Genomic DNA, 19,327 nt, shown 5'->3' on the forward strand with positions numbered 1-19,327 from the left:
CTCGTTATCGTCAACAAGCAAACGCTGTCCCCGGGGTCAGGACACCGCTAACAGGTGGAACGAGACGTTCGTCGGTCGGCTTTTCTGACGCGATCGGAATTTGATTTTCGGCTGGAGAAAGAACGAACGGAATTTTGCTTATGAGAATATACCGGGGACCAGGTCTACTTCCGGAAAATATGGCGAACGTATGAGGACGAATGTTTGTGAGAAAATGTGTCGATTATCGTGTGTCCTGGACTTTTAAAATGTCCGGGTGGGCGTGTATTATGGCGGAAGTGCGCTGATTCGTTAATCGCTATTTGGATGAAAGCGGCGAAGGAAAGCGAGGGTATTTCTAATTGGTCATCGAAAATCTATGGGAACGGTGCGCGCAGGTAGGGGTCGCTTCTTCGGGTACGCCGAGTTTGGCCTTCCCGCGGAGGTAGGCAATGCTTGGCGAAATAAATACAGTGAATTCTCAATATTTGTCAACAACGCGGGCCTTGCCAGCGTCATGTATCGTGGAGGAGACATACCACAGCCGTGTTATGTTTACACTCCTTGTCCGAGGCCTCTCGAGCTTCGGGGCCCCTCACGGGGTATAGCCCGCGGTAGTGGGGATAATTGCGCGACGTTTATCACCCAGGCATTCGCGACATATATAGAGAAATCGCTGTATTTCAAAGTGCTATTTAAAGACATTGTTAAATGACAACTCGTTGGCTGCAGAGCGTGTTTTGTTTTGTCTGTTCTACTTATTACGAAACCACTTTCTAAAAATTGTCCCACAGCTGCAAGTAAGCTAAATTTAAAAATAAGTATTTTAAAAGAATGGAAAGATTTTTTGCTGTACCAAGAAGTTGCAACATTCGTAGCCTAATATAAAGAATATCATTTTATGCAATAGTGTAATAGTGGAATTACGACTTTAGCAGGAGGTAAAAATATAAAAGACTGATTTGCGTATAATCAGACTAATGCACGCTGCAGGCTTCAACTGCGGATTGTTGATAAGCAATATAAACATACGACGTCTCTTATCTACGTCAAAATGACGCGTTCTAACATTTTTAATTTACGATTATCGAGATTGTAAAGACGCGCCCGGGAGGAATTCTTCAACAAAATTTCTTTGGGTATATATTATTAAAACAGTGTCTAAAGTTTGGACGGACACATTCTCATTATTTTTATGAAGTAATCATTTTTAGTGCTCCGCGTAAGCCTGGTATTAAATTAAAGAAAATGAATTAAAATAAGTAAAATATTTTAAAAATTTCGTCCAATATCGTGTTTCGATGTCGTTTAGGCGATTTTTTACAAAACTATAACACTTTTTGGAGACAGTCTTTCAGGATACATTCATACACATTCCAGTAATATTTGAAATTTTTATTTTTAAATAAATAATAATTGGTGAGACTATCTTGTGTCATCTAAAATGCATCTTAAATCGTCATTCATTAACAAGGTTCATTAAATGTGTACGACCTAGAGGCGTGACTATCTGTTATCGATGCCTCATCTATGTCTTATTGATGTTTAACTGTATATCGTTAAAATATCGTTAAGGTAAATTAAACGAGGAGCTCGTATCAGCTCATTAGGATTCAGCGTTGCGTTAAAGCAACATTTCACTCAATTTTTCCCGATAATTAATAATTTTTTGTCTTGTCTGTCGAGTTTATAAGAATTCTTAAAGATCTACTCAATATTTTTTTCTCCTATTTTTTGCAATCGATGCAGATAATTTTTATTTTGCATAAAGATCTGCAGTCCAGTTATTAAACATTTTTCTGCGCCCGGTTTCAATAGATCAAACGTAAACCAATAAAATCTGCTGTCCACTATACTCGCATGATTCAGGGGCACGGTGATATTTCTCCACTTTAGGGTACGCTAGATTGACGCTAGGTTTGTAGGCTGAATTCATTAGACTGCCTCGTATGCATCAATTATGCGGAGTTTCTTCTGTCCGGGGCTCGATATTGAAATTCCGAAGATGCATCGAGACGCATAGTTGAAAGCCGAGCATGCTAAATCTGGCTCCGGTGGGTTAGGTTCGATTTAAATATACGAGGTCAGAGTCAATTATCCTAGGTCTGGGTTAAGTATCGTAGGTCTGGCTCAACTGTGTCAGGTCAGAATGATTTTTTTTTCTTTTTCTTTGCGTAGCTGAAATTATATTCTGTCTGGACGGTATAGTTATTACTAAACGGTTTAGGCATTAGGTACGGTTGGGTTGCATTAATTAGGGAAGGATGCTGATATTCGGTTAAAAAAATGATTGATTTCAGAAGAGATGAATCAAGCATTACTCAAGTATAACGTGCGCATTTTTATCTTTTTTCTGCGTCAATTTGGCATACTTTTGTACGTACATTGATCACGACATACATGTCAAGAAATATTATACTATGCGGATCGCTTTATTGTTTGCGAATGACGTGAAAATTCCACAGTCTGCGCAGAAATTAAATTCTTTGTGATCAATGAAAGAATTTACTGTTGAACGTGCAAAATTCTCCTGCCATTATATCGCCATTTTATCATTGCGCCGATTTCATTCTACCAAATGAATTAAAAATTCTCTTTAAAATATATTAATCCTAAAAGAAATTAAATTTTGCTTTGGAGGTGAGTTATCGATCCACGAATATAATAATTACAGCCATTGGAAAATCGATTAAGAAATATTTTTACTTTAAGTCATAAACTCTGGACAATTATTAAACGATCTGTATAGGCGTGCAAGCGAGAGGCAAAATAAATAACAGCAAGATCACAAATGAAGAACAGCAAAAATAACAGAAAATAGTGGTTAGAAAAAATCGTACAGTAATGCTAAAAATGGATGGTACAAAGAACAGCAAAAATAGAAAAATTGAAGCGATTAGAGATTTAAGAAAAAATTGTATAATTGTGATAAAAATGAATGGATGAAATAAGAGAGAGAGAAAAAATATCGTAAAAATTTAAGTGCACGGAAATTGATTATATCAGAAAATATTAATGCTCAGAAATGTAACCGTCGGAGAAAATTGTACAATTAGGACAAAAATGGAAGAAACAAAAGACATGAGAAATATTACAAAATTTCAGAATACCACTAAATTATTTCGAAAGTGTTCGACCAGATAATAGTGGAAACAACATTCTGTTGCATCCTGCAAAATTAACGCAGAAAGCATCGATTTACCCCGAAGATCTGTGCAACCATCAATGATATTTTTTTTTTCAGAAACTTCTGGGAATCGTGCAGCAGGAGCTGCGCCGGCGAACGGTGGTTAATTGGAAATAAATCGGCGGAGGCCGATTGTAAACGACGGCGAGGATTGTCGTAAAGTTTAATGGCGAGTGGAACAGCGGGGGCGTGAAATTAAAAGCTGTCCGGGTACATCAAAATTTCATCTGTGATTCAATGGGCTATTAAGCGAGACGACGACGGCCTGTACCCTGCACAAGGAGCCGCCGGTCAACGTGACAAGCGCGAAACACTTTGGCTCAATAACGATGATTCCGATCATTATCTTAACTCCAAGAAACCTCCGTGCAATGACGGGACAGAGGAGAGAGAGAGAGAGGGGGAGGGGAGAGATAGAGAGGACGGGAGAGGAGAGGCATCGGCGAGTTGAGAACGCGTGTGTGACCCCCTTTGTGTGCAGACACGATGCAATGCCCGGTGCAATAGAAGTTAATCGAAAAAAGTAGGCAAGAGAGAGACGGGAAACAATTGAAGATTGGCTCCGGCGTCGCGTCGAGACGCTTGCAATTAGCCGTCACACATGAGGGCACCGATGATATGGTCTAGTCGCTAATTTCGTCTGACGTAATGGACATGGCCCGACGCCGTGATGGAATCTAAAAAATGCTCAGGGTGCGGCAAATTATTGTTTTCAATTATTTGATCATAGGATGGGTCGCGCGAATTGTTCGTTCTATTCGTAATCGTTTGTTACTGCCAGTCTGCGGACCTTCAGCCAATCAAAATTGCCTGAATTGATTGCGAGAAACAGAAGTTAAATCGAAACGTATTTCTTCTGCCGATCGTTTTAGTGAATTGAGCAGATTGTTGCGATATTTTTCAGGTTTTTAAAATGTCTTTACGTGTCTATATATGAAACATAATAAACTATAATTATTTTAATTTTATGAGATTTTTCAAGGCGGAAATTTCGCATTTACAGCTTCTTAATTACAGATTTTACTTCATTCTTCGCGATGATTTTAAATTATGAAATAAAATGGACCAAAACACAAATGTATCGACTAAAAAAAATGTACGAACTAAAAAGAAATAAAAATGAATATCTCCCCTTCGAATCTTGCGAAATGCAAGTACCGTGTGCAACAAATGTATTACATCTTGATTTGCCAATGATCCAGAAAATCACATTCGACTTCCTCGAAATGTTTGCCTCGAAGAATGGAGAGCATGTATCATATCGCGGGTCATCAATGACCCATCAGTCCGTCGGGTCAAAGTTGTGGATAAACAAATAATGTTACTTATTAACCGAGCCGAAAAAATGCACATATTAACTGCAAGTGGTCTTCATAGTTTGTTGAATAGATCAGAGTTTATCGCGGCGACGTTGGTTGGCCAGCGAGCAAAAATCAGTTGCATAGCAACGAGGAAAAGTTTTCGTATACTTGCAAGTATGATATGTAGTGTACTATCGCGGACGTGTTCGGTTCTGATGAATAATTCGATGTCGAAAATATTTTATAGACGTTCGATATTGGTGATTCTTTCGGTAGACATAACATAGTTGCTTTTGAAACTATTTCCACGGATAGGAATTCGCAAACGAAGTTGTTCGTTTCTTCATGGTAGTTGCCAGTTAAGATCTATTCCGTTCAGTTTGTTTTCTGGGTCAGTAGCGCTTCAGTTAAAGTATTCCATTAATACTTGTCCGTTGCACTTGACAAAAGTTATTGTTGCAATTTGTTACAATCGAGGCGAACGATGTTCTTTTTCGCAACAGATAACATTCAAAAGTTGTTATTTTTAATTGTTATTGCACATTCTCTAAATTATTATTTTCATTGCAGAGTCTTTTTATTTTGATTGAATATAACATGAAATAAGGAACATTAAAATTTTTAATTGTTGTTACGTATACTCCGTATCTTTATATCTTCATTTATGAGTAATATTCATTTTGTTTTAATACAACGTATGATTTATACAGAAATTAATAACTTTTTGAAATTAATATCTTCGTTGTAGGAGTATTTTGTTGTAATAAAACGTGGAATTCATACTGAAATCGTGACCACATCTAAATTTAAAATTGTATTATTAGAGTGGGAAGATAATAAGGGGGGTAGGAACAGTTAAATTGCTTAATCGATATTATTTAATGGAAATTTTACAAAACAAACAACGCGATAGTTTCAAAGTGTTCTACGTGGAAGATGCGAACGGTGGCGCTACCTATACGCGACTCAGTCATTCAGTAGTGCCCTGATGTAGGGGTTTGACACGTATGCTCTTCCCTTATTTCCGGATTTGTATAAATGTCAGTTAACCACTGGGAAGATATCGTTGTCTTTCATTTTCACGCGATTTTATCGTGATCAGGTACGTCGAATGCGATCAATACCTATCAGACTGCTGTTGTTGCGAGTGACATACAAAACACACACCCGAGGTCAACATAACCTCAATGTCCATCAATTTCCTAAATAAAACAGTCACACGATCCCATCTCGCGCTGTTCAACAAAGAACTGCATGCCTAACGATTCTAATTTTCCTAATTTACATTTTAATTTTACAGTTCGTAAGAAAAAATTTCCCTGGCAGATTGTACAGCAGTAGCAAAAATGAGTGCGGTCGCAGAGCAACCTTGTTACACACTGATCAACATTCCAACCGACACGGAGCCACTGAACGAGCTCCAGTTGAAGCAGGACCTCGAGAAGGGTGATGTCCACACAAAAATCGATGCTCTCAAGAAGACCATTCACATGATCCTGAGCGGGGAACGCCTGCCGGGGCTCCTGATGACTATCATCAGATTTGTCCTGCCTTTACAGGATCATACGATTAAAAAGCTGCTTTTAATATTCTGGGAGATCGTTCCGAAAACTTCTCCCGATGGCAAGCTCCTTCAGGAGATGATTTTAGTCTGCGATGCGTATAGGAAGGACTTGCAGCATCCAAATGAATTTGTCAGGGGATCGACTCTCAGGTATTAATCTGGTACATGGATGAAGTATTCTTGACTGAAGTATAAACAAGTGTAAGAGTTTCGTATCTTTCAGATTCCTTTGTAAATTGAAAGAGCCGGAGCTTTTGGAGCCACTGATGCCTGCGATTATTACTTGTTTGGAGCACAGACACTCCTACGTCAGACGCAATGCTGTGCTGGCTATTTTTACAATTTATAGGAACTTCGAGTTTCTCATTCCCGATGCCCCAGAATTAATAGCCAAATACTTAGAAGGAGAACAGGACATGTCTTGTAGGAGAAACGCATTTTTGATGCTACTGCATGCTGATCAGAACAAGGCGCTGGCTTATCTAGCCGCTTGTTTGGACCAAGTGCCCAGCTTCGGTGATATATTGCAGCTGGTTATTGTTGAACTAATCTACAAGGTATGTCCATGCATTAAAATTGTTTCCCACTTAACCACACATGAACGACACCAGACCAACGTCGATGTACAGTGATGCTTATGTCTGTTAAGTGGGTGTTAGCCTTTAGAATGTTTCTTACCTGATTTAACGAATGTGTTTATACTTATAGGTGTGTCTAGCAAATCCGTCAGAAAGAGCACGTTTCATTAGATGCATTTATAGTTTATTGAACTCCCCGAGTGCCGCTGTGCGTTACGAAGCAGCTGGTACCTTAGTGACACTGTCTAACGCTCCTACAGCGATCAAGGCCGCAGCCTCCTGTTACATTGAGCTGGTTGTCAAAGAAAGCGACAACAACGTTAAGCTAATCGTGCTCGATCGTTTGATCGCGATGAAGGAGAGCCCTATTTACGAAAGAGTCCTCCAAGATCTAGTTATGGACGTGCTTAGAGTTCTAGGTACATTTCGACAAGATAAAGGAACCGTGTTGCAATAGTCAAAACATCACTAAAAGTATTATCGCTTCAGGTTCGCCAGCCTTAGAAGTCAGAACTAAAACGTTAGCTTTGGCCATGGACTTGGTAACCACTCGCACGATAGAGGAGATGGTTCAGCTCCTGAAAAAGGAAGTATTAAGAACTGTTGGCGGGGAACACGAGGACGCCGGCAGATACAGGCAGCTCCTCGTGCGAACGTTGCACGCCTGCTCCATCAAATTCTCAGACGTTGCGGCTACGGTGATTCCTGTGTTGACAGACTTCCTGTCAGAGAACAACGAAGCCGCGGCGACAGATGTTCTGGTGTTCGTCCGTGAAGCTATTCAGAGATTCGAGAACCTTAGACCGCTCATTGTCGAAAAGCTACTTGAAGTAAGTATCTCTAAACAGGAATTCCTACCGGTTATTTTTTCGGTTTTCTTATTTCATTGCGATACGATTTTCAGAATATTTTTAGACATAGATTAGGAACCTATATGCATGATATTGACATTGTTGTAATACCGAAAGTAAGGTGTATAGATTTTGTAGGAATTGTGGGTGAATGGGAGTGATCTTTGAAAGAACTATAGTTGCTCCGATATCCTCCAATTACGCTTCCAGCCTTAATGCCAGGAAATACTTTCCCGTGCAGGTATTCCCACATATCAGATCGGTAAAGGTACACAGAGCGGCTCTATGGATTTTGGGCGAGTACACTACAACAAAGGAAGACATCGAAGCCTTCATGAGTCGCATACGAGCTGCCTTAGGCGAATTACCACTACTAGAGACAGAGAACAAGCGTCAAGCTGGAGAGAAGTCGGATGATGGAAACACTCCAACCGCTCCAGCACAGTTGGTCACGTCGGACGGAACTTATGCGACCCAGAGTGCATTCAGCGCTGCATCTACCAGTACGTATCGTTTTAAACTCTTTGCACACTCGGCTGTCTACTCTAAGCCAAACGTTCAAGTGCACAGAGTTGATATTTTAGCGCGGTAGGTGAGTTGATTTACATCTTGAAATTGTTTTATCCAGGCAACAAAGAAGAGAAACGTCCAGCACTGGTTCAGTACATGATGGACGGCGACTTCTTCATCGGCGCATCCTTAGCCACGACCTTAACCAAATTAGCACTTCGCTACAAGGGCCTCGAGGAGGATCTCCAAAAGAGGAACCGCATGCAAGCCGAGTCGATGTTGATAATGACCACCGTGTTGCAATTAGGTCGCTCAGGTTTACCCGCGAAGGCAATGACACACGACGACGCTGAACGGTTGTCTCTGTGTTTGAGATCTCTAGCCTGTCCCACACCACTTGTTCAAAAGGTGTTCACCGAGGGCTGTCGCGAAGCACTCGGCAGAATGTTGACGGCTAAAGCGGAGGAGGATTCGCAGAATCAGAAGGTATTCGATGGCAGCAACTGTTTTCTCATAGAACAGTATTACAAATTCACATTTCAATTTCCACAGGCTAAAGAGAAGCCCGGTAGCACAGTCCAGGTGGATGATGCTATACAGTTCCTGCAGTTGAGCCGTGGATCGGATCTAACGGGTGGAGCTGGCGACATGTTCGAGCAGAGTCTTAGCGCTGCCGTTGCCGGAAGACCCGGTGCTAGCGGAGATGCACCAGCTCCCAGTGCTTTGAGCAAGGTCACCCAGTTAACCGGCTTCTCGGATCCAGTTTACGCGGAAGCCCTGGTCCATGTTAATCAGTACGACATCGTGCTAGATGTATTAATTGTGAACCAGACCGAGGACACTCTTCAAAACTGCACTCTGGAGCTGGCGACGATGGGCGATCTGAAACTTGTCGAGAGGCCGCAGCCCATAGTGCTCGCTCCGAGGGACTTTGCTAGTATCAAGGCCAACGTGAAGGTGGCCTCCACGGAAAACGGAATCATATTTGGAAATATAGGTGCCTTTATTTATTTTCACACTTTAAAATTAGACCTGTCAAAATGATACGTTCTAATATTTTTAATTTACCATTATTGAGATTGTAAAGTCGCATCCATGAGGAGTTATTCAACAAATTCGTTTCTTTGGGTCTATATTATGAAAACAAATGGCTAGAAATTTAATGTACTAAAATTGACCATGCTCTTCCTGTAACCATAAAACCTCGGGTGTCACTACTGACCTAATCATTTCCAGTTTACGACGTGTCCGGTGCTGGATCCGACAGGAGCGTAGTAGTCCTGAACGACATACATATCGATATCATGGACTACATAGTCCCAGCAACGTGCACCGATGCAGAGTTCCGGCAAATGTGGGCGGAGTTCGAGTGGGAGAACAAGGTGTCTGTAAATACCACGTTGTCGGACCTGAGAGAGTATCTTGCCCATCTACTGAAGTCCACGAACATGCGTTGTTTGACCCCAGAAAAGGTACTGTATCTGGTTTGTGTAATATGTTGGCGTGCATCTGCAATGTTTTAATATTTCAGGCACTCTCTGGCCAATGCGGTTTCATGGCTGCGAACATGTACGCGAAGTCGATATTCGGCGAGGACGCATTAGCGAACATGTCCATCGAGAAGCCACTGAACAAGCCAGACGCACCTGTGGTCGGCCATATTCGCATCAGAGCGAAGAGCCAAGGAATGGCGTTATCGTTAGGGGATAAAATCAATTCCACGCAAAAGGGCCCGCAGAGCAAGGTCGTGCAAGCTGCTTAAAGCACGTAGTCTTTTAATCGAACTCGTCGATCCACAGTATTCGAATTATTACGGGAGAAACCTCAATTGGACTTTTCAGTATCGCAAATGGCGGCGGTCTGTGTCTCTCCTCTCCCCCCATTTGTCTCTTTGTCAATTCCACGACTTCGATTCTTCTTCTCAATTAGACGTTGAAGTATGTTTTATACAAGCGTACACGCCCGTATTAATTTTCAGCGCCGTTGATGTTTGTTTTTTTTTTCTGTACCGTCTGCACCGTCGAGCGACGATACACACCTTCAGTATCCACCAGCGGAGAAAATATACATACACGATACTTTTAGCTGTAAGTCTGGATTTCGTTTGATCGAAACTGGTTTATTTGGTACATATTTTTTAAGAAATAAAGAACGAACACACTACTGCCCTTTACATGCCCATTTATTAGCGTATGACAAAAATGTTTCGGAGCTCGTTGTCCATCGTTCCTAATTCGATATTCCAAAATCTCCGGCGATAGAAAAATGAACACGGCTTCGTTGATGGGTTAACAACACGATGTTCGAGACATGTTTCGTCTATTTAATCCTTAAGTGGACTTAAATAATACAATTCGAGATCAATTTTTGCTCGCAGCGGATATTTCTAAATTGTCAGTTATATTAGTACACGCGAAACAATTATCAGAGCTGCAGCTGTGGTCCATGGTCCACTGAAGGGTTGAAGAATAGTTATGCGATTCCATGCTTCACAACCAGCCACCTCTCCGAGGTGATCTAGCGTTCGAAGATCGCGGCGATTTTGACTCGGTGTCCACGAGCCTTTCTTTATCTTGCGACGTGATGTGTCTTTTGGGACTTAAACTTGTCTTCAGTCGCGATTTATTCACTTTACAGTCTGATGCTGGCAACGCAGAGTCTGCAATAATGTTGGTTTCTTCTGCAGACCGAGGAGACAGAAGTGCTTTGCTTGGGTGTGTGGACGTTGTTGACGCATCTGCGGAGAGAAACGCAATTACAATTGTTAACACACCAACTAGCGGTGATTATTTAATTCTTAAAAAAAAAAAAATAATGACAATTTGAATTGTAAACCCTAGAATCAGTTCAGTTTTTCATTTAAAAGTGGCTCTTCTATTGAAAAGAGTATTGTAGTTTCGTTCACCACAGTAAACAGTTATAAGTATTTGCAACATAATTGAATTCTTAGGGTTGAAACAAATTTTTATATTTGTAGCCCAACTCACCTACGTTAATAACAATTCTTCCTCAATACAACTTTGAGACTTTCTCAAACAAGATGTCTACTTTCTGATACAGATTAATTTTAATAGACTCCTGGTAGCTAAATCGTTACCTTAGTTGGAAAATATTATTGCAATTCTGTTGTAAAATAACTACGCGACTAGTACTGTGCAGGTGTTCAACTGATTCTTCTCGCGTAGAGGCGAAGAATACTTAAACAGGAGTTCTCGGAAATTTATTTAGCGTTTCCGTCCCCACAAAAATAGAACATAAAATTCTCACCAGTCGATTGTTGGCTGGCTGTCGTTTGGGAGTTCGCGGACTTCCTTTTGACGGCGTGCGTTGGCGTGCGTTGTGGTACAGCTGGCGCAAATTTAATGGGTTTCTCATCGACATAGTCCATCGACGCCGCGGGCTTCGGCTGTGAAAGAGAATACTCTCGAAAGTGTGTACTAACAGGCCAGCGACTTCTCGGAAAGTATGAAAATGTTTGTCTCTGTTCAACAATATCTCGAGCATTTATTAAAGTTTTGCGCTGAAGGATTAAAAAAGGATGCTGAACAATTTCACCCCGATCGATTTTACATCTTCAGGTGAACTTTCTCCAAATTTTACCTTAACATTCGACGCAGCCAGGTCCGGCTGAAGCGTTATTTTCGGAGGATTGGGATGCGAATCCTTCGGGACTTCGTCGGTCTCCACGATATCCTGAAGGACATGCAGGATCGTCGAAGCAGTGCTCTCGGGCAGTTCGATAGGCGACACAGGTGGCAAAGGACTCTTGCTAGACAGCCTCTGTGCCTCTTCCATGGCGATCTTCAAGTTCTTCTGACTCTGGAACGACGCTTTGCTGTTGCTCCTGCCGATCTGCGAGCTCCTCAGGGCGCTATTTACCACCTACAATTCAATTAATTCACATAGCGATGGAAACTAAATAATTCTTTAATTATACTAAATTTTTCACCTGGGTCCAGCGGTGATTAGGCGACTGCTGCACGACCAGTTTAGCAATCCTCTTCCACCTTGCGACGTTGTTCTCGCCTTCTACTGGCGGCTGAAGTTTCGCTTCGTCTTCGATGTCGATGGACCCTTGCACTTGCGTTGCCACGTGGAAATCCTTCATCAGTCTTCTCTCCCAGACCTTCATCCTTTTTCCCAGGACAGCTGGTTGACAATCGTGACCGATCAGTATTGTAATAATAATTAACTCCAGGAGTTACGGTGTTCCATTTCCAAATATCCAACATTTACAAGGTGTATCCCGAGTGTTGAAAAATTATTTTCTTTTATTTATACTATAGCCAGTCTATTAAGGATCGTGAACCATCCTACTTTTGCAGTTTACTTTAATATTATCTACATTGTAATCAAAAATGTTTTTTCTAAAATGTTCAATAAAATTAAATCGTCGAGCGCATCGTTTTCAATTCATTCTGACGCTAGAACCACCGAGCACTGAACACAGTCGGTGTACATTGTTTTAATGACAAGATCGAACTCGCATAGGTCTGGAATAGCAACGTTCCGGCAGAAATTTCTCACAGAAATGATAATTAAATGACGTTCACAATTATAAAAGAAGAAATCCGGAACGAAGTCTTGACTGGTCTGCCAATTCTGCTGGAAGCATAAATAATAAAGTCTCACTTCTTTCCTTAGTGTCAGCGCCGGCAATGTCCATGCCATTCCTCCTGAGTACCTCGAGCAGTTCGCACCTCCAGGAGGACAAGTCCGACTTGAGTTCATGCACGTCGTCCTCGGTGACCGGGTCCATCTCGTGTTCGGAGTGAGCGTGAACCACGTACCGCCATATCAACGCTCTCATCACAGCACCGTACCTATCGCCAACAGAGACAAACAAGCTCCACCATAAACGACCTCGTTAAACCCGGCTCCAGAGGTCGCCCTGGAGCGTCCTGGACGCCGTAAAACGTGTTCGGGAACAGGCCATTACTTGTTGGAATCGTTCGCGCGCATGCGATCGCTGTTCTCCCGGCTGATCTTCTTCTTCTTCTGGACACCGCAAAGTCGCAGAAGCAATTTCGGCGGTGGCAGTATGTTGAACGGCGGTGGAAGCGTGCCACCTTCCTCGAAGTAGCTCAGCCACAGCTTCGTTCTCGCGAATTTCCACTCGGTGTCTGCTCGTTCCTGCGATAAAATATCCGGGGGCAGGGGGGAATTATTTGTTTAAGATTGTTTCATGTCAATCGACTCGTAGAACTGCGAACGTTCGCTCTTTCCTGCGGAAGTTGCGCATTTACATTTCAAGAACATGAACGTCTTGTTGAAATTATTGAAGCAAGAATGACAATCTTGTTTTATTTCTATTTTACAATCGATGCAGATATGTAGCTTTTATATTGCACAAAGAGCCGCAGTCCGCTCATTACTGACGTGATTGCTTTGTAATGACGAGAAGATTGCATTTACAGTGAATTCTCGATATATGTCAACAACACGGGTCTCACTCGCCAGTAGTGAGGATAACTCTGCGACAATAATTTCAGCAATAGAGAAAGAAAAAATTAGGAACGGGTCGTTTCGACTTGCCCGGTAGTTCTTAATTTTCAGAACACGAGATATTTTGAAGAAAAAATGAAATTTAATTGTATCACTTCGGTAAACAGTACCTATAGTAATATTACATATAGAAAGCCCACTCACCTCAATCATGGCGTAGCTGTTGCTCATCATAGCAATCAAGAGATTCAGAAGAACGATGACGTTGATCACGGAGTAGGAGCCGAACATCAACAAGCCCCAAAACCGAGTGTAAGTCTTGATCCCTACAATCCAATACAGAAAGGAATCCTTTAAACACGGTTTCCAGTTAATTTCAATTAAGATTTTCCACAAATATTAAAAGGTCGACTTACCTGTAAGTTCAAAGCTTTCTATCCCTATTCCACCGAAACTGGCCCAGAAGAGGCTCTGACAGGATTCAAATAGATTGCTGAACCTGCAGATTTGGTTGACAATTTGATAGATATTTGGTGAAGTTTTCTGAAATACAGTGATTTCTCTATATGTGTCGCCAACACCTGGATTATAAACGTCGCGGAATTATCCCCACTATCGCGGGGTATACCCTGTGAGGGGCCGCGAAGCTCGAGAGGCCTCGGACTCCGAGGAGTGTAAACATAACGCGGCTCGGGTATGTTTCCTGGACGATACATGACCCGTGTTGTTGACATATATCGAGAATTCATTGTAAATCGTTCTACCTTCTCCATCTCAAGCACGGTTCACTGGCAGCGTCCCAGGAAGGATCTCCAAAGCCACTGTAGCACTTTCGTCTTTCCAATTCGGCGAAGTACCAGAGCAGTTGGTTCAATCCGCAAGCGAAGGCGAAGAGCACCAGGGTGTAGATGAAGAAGAACTTGATGATGTCTATCACCATTCTACCCAAAGATATCTGAGAAAAAATGATAGGGCAGGGTTAAGATAATCCAAAAAACTTTCTCTATCTATCAGTTTCTATATGAAAGTATCGATAGTACCTGAAGAGGACCCAGATGAGGATTGATACTGAACACATGGATCAACTTCAAAGCGCTGAAGATGTTGGCAGCCGCGAAAAGCCCCTCTGCAATCAGCTGAGGATCAAAATCGCTCCAATTTTCCCTGGGGATCACAGCAGCCTTTGAGTCCTGTTTAATCTCAGCACTCTGCTGAACGTACGCTGCAATCCTGAGCACAGCGGTCGCGATGTAGAGGAAGTTCCTGGTGAAGTCGATGAAGTTCCACAAGTCGCGAAGATACGCATTCAAGCCGTCCACGTAGGCCTTGAAAATTCAACAGGCTACAATGGTTCGGGCCCCGACGACGTTAAAAACGAAGGTTGCCAGTACCTCTCTCATCTCCTGCCAAATAAATCCAAGAACGTACAAGATTACGATACCCTCTAGAAACGTCGGGGCTGCGCCTCTTTGCTTGGATAGCTCGGCGTCGAGGTCCTTCTTCGTTGCTTCACTGCCGAAGAGTCGAACCACCTCCACTTCGGCACGTTGAGATACCAACATTAAGACAACTGCAAGAATCATTAGCGAAGTCAGTTTTACGTTGTATCACTGTAGACGAGATAACAAAATTTTGTCTAAATCCTGGTTAATTTTTAAGGAGTCTCTGTAGTTTGAGGTAGTTGCCCCCAATTGAGTTTGCAATATTTGCTTGTAACTCTGAAGAAAATAATCATTACTGCTTGAAAAAATTTGAGCACACTCTTCAAATGCTGGTTACTGAATGTGCAAATTTTGAAAGTAGAATCTTTAATACTTTTATTTCGAAAAATTTCAAAGATTGCCTCCGTGCGTCTCTCTAGTTTGAGGTAGTTGCCCCTAATTGAGTTTGCAATATTCGCTTGTAACTCTGAAGAAAATGATCATTACTGCTTGAAAAAATTTGAGTACATTCTTCAAATGCTAGTTAACGAATGTGCAAAGTTTAAAATTAGAATCTTCAGTACTTTTATTTTGAAAAATCTCAAAGATTGCCTACGGGGAGTGTCTTTAGTTTGAGGTAGTTGCCCCTAATTGAGTTTGCAATATTCGCTTGTAACTCTGAAGAAAATGATCATTAGTGGTTGAGAAAATTTTAGTACATTCTTCGAATGTTAGTTAATGAGCGTGCCAAGTTAGAAATTATAATCCACACTACTCTTCCTTTAAAAAATTCCCAAAAATTGTTCTTGCAGTCAAAGCTGAAACTGGTCAAACTAGGCAAACCTGAAGACTCACATAAAAAGAACAAGTAGGACGAGGCGTGGGTGAGGAACTTGACGAAGGGCTTTCGAACAAGTCGGCCATTCTTCGACTCAGGAGCCAGAAAGTACATAATGCAGTAGTATGGGAACATCATGGCTGTCTTCGCGAGGATTCCGCACCTCTGTGCCATGGTCATTCGTCGGAAACCAGGAAGACCGTCGTACCTATTTAAAAAGAAAGAGAATCAAAATCTCTGTTTCATCGATTTCACTGGCTCTTCTGCGACTCGTGTGCCCAATCTCTTTATTATCTTCGTAAGATAATATCCAGAAATGGACTCTCCAATTTAAACAAACGCGTTCCCGTGAAGCAGTTCCATTGCATCGAATGGAGGGAAGTTGGAACGACTCTGTAACGAACTCACCAGATCGCAGCCAAGAGTTGCTGCACGTGGGAATGAGCGACGAAAGTTTTCTGCTTGTACTGTATAGCCAGCTCCAATCTGGCAAGCTGCTTATTGGACAGGTTGTTCTCGTCGTCAGGGTCGTAGTTCAGGATCGTGTGCAACTCGGTTGTGGTGCGCACTTGTTGCAGCAGGTCGACGGCAAATCTGATTAACAGTTATCCTGTTAGACTTTAGTATGTAAACTGATTTATTTGTAAGGATAAGAGACCTAGATCACGGAAGACAAAACTAAAAACGAAGGACTGATCATGGCAAACACCTTTCCACCTGTCGTCGCAGCTTCAAATACTCTGCTCGGCTTTCCGGTTCTGCGATGACCAGGTCCCGAAGCTCCCAACTCAATTGAAAAGCTGTCAACAATGGATCTGGCGAGCTCAGAGCAATGAGACTTGGACTAGCCAGGGCCTTGTACTCCGAAATTCTGGTGGACGATAATCTTAGAGGGTCGCCTATCGAATGAAATGACAAAACAATCGATCAAAGAGATTTTGAGATCAAATGTCGATGAAGTCCTACCTGTGGTCGATTTCAGACAATCAGCACACCCGCATCTGATGTCATGAGGCATTGGCAAAGTGGCTCCACGATCCAGAAGAAGCTTCAGGATCTCATAGTTGTTCCGTTGCGCTGCCAGGATCAACGGTGTTATTTCTGGAGGATACCTCGCCGACGCTGGATCGATCTTCTGCCAGCTGTGCTTGATCTCGTTGCCTGTTGAGAAAGAAGTTTCCAAATAATTCTCTGATCACTGAAGACACCAAAGGCAAAAGTAGCGAAATCATTCTGTGTTCCCGAGCGAAGCGTCTGAGACCCTGAGTGAAGGGTTTGAGTTTCCAGGGCAATCTGTGACGCAGGATTTTCCGTTGCACATTTTGGTATCGTCAGCCCTTCGGGATCCCAATGGTACGTACTCTTGTCCGCCGTCTCGGCAGTCAGAAGTTCCTCGTGTTCTAACAGCAACTCGACAGCTTCCACGAACTCCTGATCGATCGCGTGAAGCAGCGCGTCCTTCGTCTCGACACCCATCACCACGAGTAGCTCGACCATTTCCAGGTTCTCCGCCTCGATCGACAATGACAGCGCGCCTCGACCCAGGCTGTCCAGACAGTTTATGTCCAGCGGTTTTCCCTGCAAATCGAATTGCTCATTTTCTATTCGGCACGGACAGAAATCCTCTTGTCGGTCCGCGATGGTCACCCCTTCTAAGACGGACGTCCCCAAAATGGACATATTGGGATCACAGGGGAGACCGGGACAGGTGGATACAATGCAATTATTCGGATATACAGCGATTTCTCTATATATGTCGCCGAGGCCTGGATGATAAACGTCGCGGAGTTATCCCCACTATGGTATGGAGTAAGCTCGTATGGAGAGGCCTCGGACGCCGAGGAGTGTAAACATAATCGGGTATGTCTCCTGGACGATACACGACGCTGACAAGACCCGTGTTGGTGACATATATCGAGAATTCACCGTACTGTGTATATGTGACAGTATTATGGCTAGACATTTGAGGTTTGTTAGTTAACTGTTCCTTATGGTGGAATATTGCTATTCCTACATTCTTTTGGAACATTCAAAGTGTCTTCTATCAGTTTTACCAAGTTGGGAGTATTCTTAAATTATTTTGAAACGTTCAAGTGTGAAACTCACATTGACACCGCCTCGATGAGCAGCCTGGATGAACCTCTTCACGTTGGCTAGATCCCCCCTTTCCACAGCCAGAAGGTACTTCTTCTCTTCAAGGTTCAAAGGTCTGGGGAGATTCAGGACATATGTTTCTCCCGGGTTGGAGCCGGCCTCTAACTCTTTCTCGGTCGTCTGGCAACCCATTTTGGACCATGAATTCGATTCTCGGTTTCCTGTCTAGAAGGAGCAACGGATGCACGTTAACCGTTGCAGTTAACCGCAGAGGTTGCACGAAATAATGGAAACGTCATTAAGTTGTGTATCGTGTATAGGACCTTTTTTTTTCCTCTATCGACTTTAATTATTTTTCTCGGAATCTTTTACCAGCACGTTCGTCACATTTCTCGGATCAACATGAGACCAGACACGATACAATTCGGAGCACATTTGCCTGTTTAATCCATCATTTAATGGAACCTCTATTATCCGAACCGACGGTCTCCGAATCCTCCGTTGTCCAAGCGCGCGTGTCACACGTAAGCAATTCTTATCAGCACAATTCATTGCACAAATCAGTAACAATTTAATCCAGCATCGTAGGCAATCGTTTCACCGATTAGTTCGGATAATAGAGGTTCTACAGTTTCGTGGATTAAACGAGCAAATATGATCCGAATTGCGTCGTGTTTGGTATCGTTCCAATCAGAAAAGAGTCGCGAATCATTTGATAACGATTTCACTAAAAAGTCATTAGAAACGAAAGGGTTTTATCATCGAATTCGTCACTGCTGCGCTGACATCGACGCCACGCTCCGCTCCCTGTACCACTCTACGTTCGACGCTAACGACGAGGGACCAAAGAGTACAAGCGACGCATTGGTCCCAAAGTTCATACATCGAGGCGTTACTGTACTCCCGGTCGACTCCGAGCCGCGTGAAATAGCGAACAAGAACAGCTGTCACGCGCCACGAAAGAATTCATCTTATCCTCGCACCGTAACACAGCCAAAAAATTTCCAAAAAATCTTGCAGCTCCGATGTCGGAGCATCTCGTTCACAGCGACACTGCCATCGGATCCTCGCGGATACACGACCGATCAGCTGAATCGAGTTTAAACGTTCTTGGAGCGCGAAAAGCAACAGAGCCGAGCGATCACGGGAGAACAATTACCGGACGGTCTCCGGTTATTTCCTTTGGCTTGTCACACGAACCGGAACGCAGATCAACTTCGCTGGTTCCGGTCCTCGTTGTCGGCGCGCCGAGAGTCGTGGAAATCGTCGGGGAATTTTGCTGAGGGGGATGAGAGCGGTCATCGAGCGACCGCAAACGACGGAGACACTTTCCAGCTGAACGAGACTCCGGCGACCGGCCGCGCTTATATAGCGGATGATGGAAATCGAATTACGGGCATTAACCGAGACCCTGTTTATTTGCCCGCTCGTTTAAGGCGCTGTCCACACGCGGGCTAATTTGCTTATCGATATCTCGTTAGCCACGTGAGGGCTCGCCGTATGACGCTCGGACAACAGCACAGCTGAACAGTCGACCACGCGAATTGCAAAGTCCCTGA

General features: G+C 43.0%; 2 protein-coding genes across 3 annotated transcripts; one reads left to right on the plus strand and one right to left on the minus strand.

Moving 5' to 3' along the window:
• The first annotated feature begins 5,413 nt into the window (after positions 1-5,413).
• On the plus strand, positions 5,414-10,133 carry Betacop (coatomer subunit beta). The gene is made up of 10 exons (XM_076788578.1): positions 5,414-5,569; positions 5,768-6,181; positions 6,255-6,588; positions 6,740-7,028; positions 7,099-7,439; positions 7,702-7,963; positions 8,089-8,456; positions 8,523-8,967; positions 9,207-9,442; positions 9,502-10,133. The coding sequence occupies exons 2-10, from the start codon at positions 5,814-5,816 to the stop codon at positions 9,730-9,732; spliced, it is 2,874 nt and encodes a 957-aa protein (XP_076644693.1). The 5' UTR covers positions 5,414-5,569; positions 5,768-5,813; the 3' UTR covers positions 9,733-10,133.
• Trpl (transient receptor potential-like) lies at positions 10,069-19,095 on the minus strand. Of its 2 annotated transcripts, none has more exons than XM_076788576.1 (18): positions 18,969-19,095; positions 17,781-17,993; positions 17,036-17,252; positions 16,641-16,835; positions 16,384-16,573; positions 16,083-16,268; positions 15,692-15,882; positions 14,807-14,985; positions 14,456-14,740; positions 14,180-14,370; positions 13,832-13,914; positions 13,620-13,741; positions 12,910-13,103; positions 12,603-12,793; positions 11,920-12,119; positions 11,571-11,852; positions 11,238-11,376; positions 10,069-10,707 (listed from the first exon to the last, which is right to left on the minus strand). In XM_076788576.1, exons 1-18 carry the CDS (start codon positions 19,068-19,070, stop codon positions 10,460-10,462), a joined length of 3,408 nt encoding a protein of 1,135 aa, XP_076644691.1. In that variant the 5' UTR covers positions 19,071-19,095; the 3' UTR covers positions 10,069-10,459. The 2 variants fall into 2 exon arrangements, with proteins under 2 accessions (XP_076644691.1, XP_076644692.1); XM_076788577.1 differs by having other exon boundaries at positions 18,928-19,090.
• Between the last annotated feature and the right edge of the window lie 232 nt (positions 19,096-19,327).

The sequence above is a fragment of the Halictus rubicundus genome, chromosome 5 (genome assembly GCF_050948215.1).
Source record: "Halictus rubicundus isolate RS-2024b chromosome 5, iyHalRubi1_principal, whole genome shotgun sequence".
Taxonomy (NCBI): Eukaryota; Metazoa; Arthropoda; class Insecta; order Hymenoptera; family Halictidae; genus Halictus; species Halictus rubicundus.